Source organism: Larimichthys crocea, chromosome XXIV (assembly GCF_000972845.2).
Source record: "Larimichthys crocea isolate SSNF chromosome XXIV, L_crocea_2.0, whole genome shotgun sequence".
In the NCBI taxonomy this organism is placed as follows: domain Eukaryota; kingdom Metazoa; phylum Chordata; class Actinopteri; family Sciaenidae; genus Larimichthys; species Larimichthys crocea.
Genome location: NC_040034.1, coordinates 11,031,451 through 11,040,259, shown reverse-complemented (window position 1 = coordinate 11,040,259; position 8,809 = coordinate 11,031,451). Strand labels below are relative to the sequence as shown.

General features: G+C 41.9%; 1 protein-coding gene across 1 annotated transcript in view; it reads left to right on the top strand.

The window, feature by feature from the left end:
* mnat1 (MNAT1 component of CDK activating kinase) overlaps positions 1-8,809 on the top strand; it is an 84,835-nt gene that overhangs the window by 52,056 nt on the left and 23,970 nt on the right. The window contains exons 3-5 of the mRNA XM_010734160.3: positions 212-302; positions 7,895-8,047; positions 8,436-8,509. Coding sequence (XP_010732462.2) covers positions 212-302; positions 7,895-8,047; positions 8,436-8,509 — 318 coding nt within the window. The remainder of the gene's footprint in view (positions 1-211; positions 303-7,894; positions 8,048-8,435; positions 8,510-8,809) is intronic.

Below are 8,809 nucleotides of genomic sequence, written 5' to 3'. Positions count from 1 at the left end.
CCCCTGCTGGGACTCCTCAGGGACTCCTGGGCGCTTCAGTGGCCACCACCTTCATTAAATAGGAACTACTCTTATTAGTCGCGTTTCCCCGTCGGACCGCATTCTGTGTAGCGCAGCGGTTCGCCGTCTGGAAGCTGCCTTGTTGTTGTTGTTGTTGACATTTTCCTTTTTCTCCCTGTCAGACTTTGTGTTTTTGTGTTTGCACACACAGAAATGGACGACCAGGGCTGCCCGAGGTGCAAAACAACCAAATACAGGAACCCGTCGCTGAAGCTGATGGTGAACGTCTGCGGCCACACGCTGTGAGTGAGAGAGAGAAAAGTTCATTTCTCTGAGCACGACCGGGTTTTTACTTCAAAATGTGCAAGTAGACACACACCGACACAAGAAACCCTCACATAAACCTGATTTTAAAACCATTTCCAGCCGTGTTATGCTTTATATCGCCTCTTGCGTCCTAATAATGGACGTTTATGACGCCGAAAAAGACATTGGAAACATTCCTTAGATTAGATTAGATTATACTTTATTCATCCCACCACGGGGAATGTTACTTGTTACAGCAGCAGAGGAAAGTGTAGCATACACTACAGAGTTAGAAAAAAGTAGAAAAGGTAAAAAAATAAAAAAAAAACACAATAAACAGACAGAAATATTTATAACCTACACAATAAACATGAAAAACAATCAACCTTCAAACACAGACAAGTACTGAGGATAAAAAGTGGCATGATATATAAAAAGAGTATTGTAATGTAAAGTGACCATGATACAAATAATAATATTATTGCAAGAGTAGTGACCATAATATAAATAATGTTACAAAAGTAAGTGACCATGATATAAATAATAGTATAAATGAAATAAAATAGAGACATGAACAGACTACAACACGATCAGGTGGTGCAGGTGTTGTAAAGTCTGACAGCAGCTGCTCAGGGACCCCACAGTGTCATGTGTAATGTCCTTTTAAGCTTCACGAGCTCTTAACGGTTAACTGATGATGTCACAAATACACAAAGTTGTTGTCTTGTTATAAACCTTTTTGTACTTATCGCTAATGTAACATTAATGCTGTTTAATTATGACTAATATGTTAAACTTGACATTAGCTGGAGGGCTGGTTGATAGCTGTCAGTCTCAGTAAACATTTTTTTATTTTTTTAAAAGATTTTTTTTTGGCCTTTTATGTCTATATTGATAGTACAGCTGAAGATAGACAGGAAGCAGGGGGCAGAGACAGGGGGAGTGACTCGCAGCAAATTAGCTGTCCGATGCGGGATTCGAACTGGGGCCAGCTGCAGCGAGGACTATAGCCTCCACACACGGGGCGGCCGCTTAACCCACTGACCGACCATGGGGATACCAAATGCCAACTTTTCACGTGTTCTTTGGTCCACATCAGTAAACTCTCGGCACACTGCTTACACACTTTGTGAGGGGCCCATGGCTTGTCTTGATCACAGAGTTTTACTTTAAAATATGCAAAATATGCTTGTTTGACAAATGCACTGATGTTTGCCCTCTGACTTGGACTTGACTTGTTTAGGCATTTACGAAACAAATATATACCTATGTAAATAAAACACTAAGATGGAATAGTTACAAGCTTTGAAAACTACAAAAACAGCATTAAACGAAATAGAAGTTGGAACAGTATGCTCATGGTTACAAGGTAACGTAGATACAAACAACCATTCATACCTAATTTAGAGTCACTAGTTGACCTGTTAAGTGTCTTTGGACTGTGGGAGGAAGCCCACATGCAAACTCCACACAGAAAGCCGAGGTTTGAACCGGGACAGTGCTGTTGGCAAACGTATGATATTCAGAAGTATGTTTTATTTATGTATAATCAGCTGAAAATAATGATTGTTGTGTTTTTGTTACCTATATATACAATACCAAGTCTAAACTTTTATATAACTGCCCCGCTTAAATTATATTAATGCTTAAAGTTATGCATAATTAACAGCGTGGCCGCTTAATTGACATGTAGGTGCCGTTACAGGCAGTTTGTTAGAGCATTCAGCCCACCTCAGGTCCACCGATGATTCACAAGCTGATTTTTAGATTAACTGGGAGGTGGAAAAAGCAGGACTACCAACATGATGATGACCGTGCTGTGTCACAGATTTTGAGCACAAGCATAGACTTCAAGAAATGCAACCCGGACTTCACCATCTCAAGGTTGAACCCTAAACACAACCATTTCTTCTCACTTATTAAACTCCTCATGGGAGATAACTTGTCAGTTACAGGAGATCTACTTACAGTAAAACCCTGGTGTGAATCTTAATTTAGCACAAAACAGAAAAAAAATGCTTACCAGAGCCAAATGTATTATTAAATTAGATTTTAAAAAATAATTAAATGTGTACTAACATAACACAAGTGAAGAAGTTGTCAAAACTACCAGCAACTATCTGGTAGTTTTAGTTTAAAATATGACAATTACTTTTTCTATCACAAGTGAGACTCTATTTTTTATTATTATTTTTTATTTTGATTGACTCAATTTCTTCATAAAATTGTTCTACTGCTAGTTTACACTAAACCTCTTTATTATCACGCTACAGTTTTGACTGTGCGTCATGCTCAGGTCAGTACTCAGTAAAACGTGTTTGCAGTTTCCATTAATAATCAACTTTGTCATCTGTTTAAAAACCTGAGCATTTAAATGAAGAGCGTCATACAGTGATGGTGCTAGGCTGATGAGTGCATCTTTTTTTTTTTTTTTGTTGACCCTGTCTATTTATTGACCGTACCATCAGGAAGTGGCCATGCTTTGTCATCAGGTCAGCAAGCTCATAACTCACCGCCTCTGTCTGGATGCAGGGCTACACACAGAAAATTAAAATGATTCTGCAATGAAGCAATTTGGAGAGATGTCCTAGCCCAGGTCACCTTGGATTTGTTCCTCGGAGCCGGGGCGATGGTGAATTAATGCACCACTTGGAAACTGCTGTACTCTCTAACTGTATTAGTATTTTCATCACTGATGTCATCTGCCTTTTTGTTTCCAGCTAGAGCTTCCTCAAGAGTCAATAGAAATGGAGACCAGTACTGGTGTGTGAGAAATGTGTTTCAATTTCACAGTTACTGATTTCTCGTTTGATGTAAGCGGCAACTCTATGTAGAAAAGGTGAATAAGAAAGAAAAATCTGAAATTAGAAAGGCAAATGTGTAAATGCACATGCAGTATGAATACGAATGCCTAAATCCACAACAAATGAACACAGAAATGATTTTAAAGACGCATCATTATATACACTTTACACTTCTTGGTTCAGTTCTTGGTTTCTGCCAAACTCTGCAGAGTAGAGGATTTTCTCACCATGTCTTGGGTAAAGTTTGACATAACAACCTTTGAACTCTCTGAGAAGTGAATACCAGCCATGCTGTCCATTTGTTGATCTTGGCTGTATAAAGTAATGGACAGTGCATGCATAATGGTTTGATGGTCATAATATGTGGCTCTGGTTGCAACCATATTGGTAACCGTGCCTCTTCGCCTCCTGGCTAATCTAAAAATCAGCAAAGATGTGCATCATTGGTCGGCCTGAGGTGGGCCAAATGACGCCTGGGTGCTCAAACAAGCCATCCGTCAATCAAAAGTGGCCATGCTGTTAATTATGCATAATTATCCATCCTTGATATAATTTAAAGGGGAGAGTTAAATAAAATTCACTCTCTCTACAGTTGTCATGAACAGGGACATTAGTTATAGAGACCAAAACTGTTTTTTGTACCAGGCTGTAAACATGTTTATTTCTGCTGTGGGGTTGGACATTTTAACATGGAGACTTGTTCTGTAGCCAGCATCAAGTGGACATTTGAGGAACTACAGTTTTTGGCACTTCAGCATTGGCTTCACAGCCACGGAGGTTGCCTCTTTGTTGAATGTTGTGCTGAAGCAACAGATCAAATAGCTGATTATTAACTCTTCATTAATCAACACTAGTTCTGACAGTCTATTCATACTCTATCACACAAAAAACAAGTCACCTCGGGCTCTGTTGTCTTTTCTCTCTTTTGTGAATACGAGCTAAATGATTTCATTAAATAATCAGTGCTGAATGGAATAATCAGCTGCAGCCCTAGTTGGACTCGCTACACTGGTTCATTCACTTAAATAACTTTTAGCGTCTCTCTACTTTGGCCCGTTTGAGTGGCCATTCCAGACTAGGCTGACCAGGCTCCCTGGCCTGACAATGCAATGCAGTATTGAGCTTCTTCACCTCCAGCATGCGTCTAAATTTAAACCCCACCACAGCACATTTTCTATCCCTGTCACCACGGGCATTTGATGTGTGTTATTTATTACTTTTGCACAATGACACCGGGTCCGTGTCCTTTAGCATTTCAAACCTCGGCACAACGAGGCACTAACCATAGCAGTTTCATATGGTGGAGATTAGAGGGGGTCCACTCTCTATAATGAGCCAGACAGAATACCTCATTAAGCAGAAGCGAGTTTCCTGTACCTGGTGGATGTATGTTCTGGGTTGATATACAGTAGTGAAGTGGGGAAAGTTTTTTCAGGTGTCCCTGGTTCCAGAAGTAAAAGCTCTGTTCATTTTTCCATAGATACTGGGAAGTCTGGGAAACACACATGTTGGTTTAGCATAAAGAAGCAGAGAGAAACAGCTATCCTGGCTTTATAGGTAAATAATAATGCCTACCAGCACCACTAACCCCCTGTATAACTTGTTGTTTTTCCACCTCAGGTGTTAATTAGCGAACTTTACAGGTGTCGGTAGGCACATTTTAATGTTTTGATAGAGCCAGGCTAGCTGTTTTTTCAAGCCAAACTAAGCAACCACCTCCTGGCTGTAGGTTTATACAGATAGATAAGTGTAGTATTGATCTTCTCTTGTAAGTCTCAGCAACATTTCCCGAAATATCGAAATATTCCTTTAGGAGAGAAGTTCAATGGGGCAGAAGAGCCAATTAGCAAGCTAAAGACTGTGTTGCGTTTGCTGCTACCTCAGGGTTAGTTTCTACTTTTAGTTTATTTCTCCACAGTATCGTTCCATTTTTCAGATCTTTGGTTTCATTTTGAGGAACATTGAAATTATTATTTAAAAACTTTGGAGCCAGTGTCTCTGCTCATTTTGTTTCTCTACAAAGTACACCAAATCTAAGCTTTATTTTTTTAAGATCACACAAGCCTGTGCTGGCTTCCTGTGTAAGCAATCATACTCCCGGGCCTCAGCATTTTTTGACTGTGCTGCTGCAGGTACTGTAGGTCATAAAGCAGGACAGAGCGTGATAGCAGGTCTAAATTTGACACAAAGCCAGCTCCGCTCTGTCTGGATGTAGTCATTTCTCTTTGAAGATCATCAGCTTTGTGGCAGAAACAAGTGAATCCAGCTCCTGTGTTATTTTGTTTTCGCTCTTTCTTATAAAAGGAGGCAAAGATGCAGGCAATGTCACCAAGGGGCGGTGGGGGTTTGTGGTGGTGTGGAGCCTTCTTTGCTGAGCCAGGACCCTGTTTACCCTCCTCTTACCACCCCCTTCTTTGACCTGCTGACAGCTGCAGATGGGAAAGATAGGAGCCTGGAGCTCTGAGCAGGACAGGTGAGAGAGGGAGGAGTCAGGAGTACTCAGTCAGCGACAACAGCCCAGGGACACAGAGATGGCAAGCTGCTAGAGATCTGTCGGCTTGCTTGAATGTCTGTTTAGTATGCCAAGTAATATAGCGTAGCCTTGGCAAGAGATTTCGGAGTCCCCCCTTTGATTACAAATTGCAACAGGCACACAATCCAAAAGCTGTCACTTAAGAGAAGCCGCATTTCAGAAGAAAGATGGCAAATTGACTCTAAAAGTCTCCTCCCTCCCTCTTTAGACGTTCACCTCTAGAGTTACACAGGATTTCCCCTTTAGAGGGTTCTGTTGTGTGGTCCATTTATGGGGCAGGGGGCAAGCTACGCCCCACTCCTCGCCCGTGTTGATGAATGGGCTCTTTGTGGGCCTGTGGAAACAAGCTGAATCCCTCCATCTACCTCCATATGGCCCCGGCCTATACATCTCCTGTAGCCTGGGGCCACAGTGAACATCTGCCTCTTCCAGGGCGCACTTGGTGCAGGGGCTCCTCATGCTCTGAAGCACCAACTGGACAACGCAGATGTTTCTGGTCGGTCAGCTTTCATTTTTATTTCATGGCTTCATTGAAGCCAAGCTGAAGTGGCACGTTTGTAAGCAAAGCTTCATCAGAGTTGTCTGTTGCACGGCTGTGAAAGCTTGGTGTCATTCTTGGCAGGTTTGGCTTGTTTGACCCATATCTAAGACGCTAGGCGTAAACAGCCAAACTCCATGGCTCTGCAGTTTCTCCTTTAACTGCTTTTTTTTTTTGTTTTGAATGCTGCTGATGAAGCGAAATGTCTTGCATGATGACTCTGTCATAATTGTTCTAATAGGCTCCGTCCCCTGGAGAGCTTTTGCCTAGGCACCAGTGTGTAAAGCCCAGGCCTTGACTTTGGAAAGAAATGACTCAACCATACCATCAATGACGTACAGTGAAAGAATCTGGCTTTTCCCATCAACTTTGCTGTATTTTATTATGAAAACTGTTAGCGCTCAAAAGCAGATAGTGACATTTGGAAACCAGATGTTGTCCATTTTTGTGAAGGTGGTCATAAGCAGGAAGGTGAATTCCTGTGGAAAAAAAGCTCCGCAGAGACTTAATTAAAAGAGCGTACTGTGCAAACGTTTATCCAGGCCCTCCACCCCATCAGGGGAGATTTAGCTACATTCCCATTGTCTTCGCCGTCCACTCTTCACTTGAGTGTGACTGATGAGTAAACGCCTACCTGCATAAAGGTGTGATGGATGGCTAAGCTCAGGGTTTGGCCCTCAGGTAGGTTTGCTTGGGTTGCCATGGAGTTCTGTCGTGATAGTGAAAAAGTAAACCTTCCTGTTTGAATCTGAAACATTTTCTCAAGAGTGTTTTGGTCTTTTTTTGGTTCAGGTTTGGTCATGGGTGGAGATGCGTACTCTTTACTGATTCATTGGAGTTCATATGAGGAACCAAAGGCTGTCTGAAAAACTCATCATGACTGTGCTGTACTGCTACATATTTTGTCTTGGAAAGTAATTATGTCCATTAAAGAGATTTACAATAGATACTTTGATCAATAACTGCCTGGATTTCCATGGTATTTAAAAACACAGCTTAAACTTCTCCATGATGCAGCTCTTTTTTATTTAGGCACTGTGTCAGGAATAATAATGATTTTTTTTTTTGGCAGAAAAGGAAGAAAGGGTTGAAAGTGCACGTGGACAGACTGATGCTCTTTTAAATGTAAAACTTAAGCACAAGTGACAATTCATCTTAAAATACTTAAATTTACCGATGAGGTAAGGAATACACAAAACGCTGCAGTTTCCCATCTGTACTTCTTTGCTTTTCCCAAATTACATAAGACTTAGTCCACTCTTCTAATGATAGACTACATTTTGAATTACTGAGCTGGATTTTATCATATTATTGCAACGTGGCGGAATGACTGAGGTCTGTTGAAATAACAATAAAGCAAATGTTTTTCCAGTGCAGACAGACACTCCACTGATGGGGTGTCAGACTAATTTCCTCTTGTCTGAGAGTTGGAGGCAGCCTAATCGACATTCCTATCATAATTCCAGCCATCTTTGAGCACTTAGAGGAAATATTCATATGCCCCATTATCACCCACTGCGCCTGATGATAACTTACAGACACAGAAAAAACACAAATTTGCTTTACTGTGAGGAAAATTGTATTTCAGCAGCCACATACGCCTCACACGTGCTCACAGCTGACTCTCAGGCCTCTCTAGGAGGGTCACCTGTGGAAACATCCAACTCAGCTTCATGGTTGATTTCAGTTTTTGTTGTTTCCTCTCCCGTGCAGATGCGAGAACTGTGTGGACATGCTGTTTGTGCGCGGCTCAGGTAATTGCGTGCAGTGCGACACGCCCCTGAGGAAGAGCAACTTCCGCGTGCAGCTCTTCGAAGACCCGACCGTAGATAAGGAGGTGGAGATTCGCAAGAAGGTGCTGAAGATGTAAGTGAAGGGGAGGGCAGGGGGGGACCGGGAGGGTGAGGGGTGTGCCTCTGTGTGTTTATGTGTCATCTCATGCCTCCTCCCACTTCTTAAACCACCTTTGTCTTTCTCATTACACTGTTTGTTTTGTAGACAATGAGTCTCCCCAGGGGGGCTCAAACGGGAAGGCTCTTTCCCTGCCAGGTTTTTACTTCTCGGCCCCTCCCTGCCTTCCCTCTCTCCCTCTCATCTGTTCTTTAATAGCCCCTTAATTGACATCTAATGTGTGTCTATTAGGCAGTATGCAGACATGGTATTATAAAATGGTTGATTTAATGGAGGCTATCAATGTCAGTGCATATTTTCTTTCATCAGGTTTTACTATTCTGTTCCTATTCCTTTTCTGCAGATACAACAAGAGAGATGTTGACTTCTCCAATCTACGAGACTATAACGATTACCTGGAGCAGGTGGAGGACATAGGTAGGAGCACCAACTTGGAGGGCAAAAGTGATGCCTACTAGTGTAATGAGTTCTCCTTGACTCTGGGATGTTTTACAGCCATTAGTGCCAGCCAGCAGAATAGATCAGGGAGTCACTCCTGCCAATGCTAACGCGTCTTGACTGACAACCCAGCATGGATGTATTAGGAGAGCTAGATATGACCAGTCATCCTCACTGCTACTTTGTCTCAATGGCTAACTGTGCTGCTGCCTCTTTTCTTATTGCTCCTTGTATTAAACATATTTGGACTGCAAAGGTTTAATATTTGCTAAACCTTCC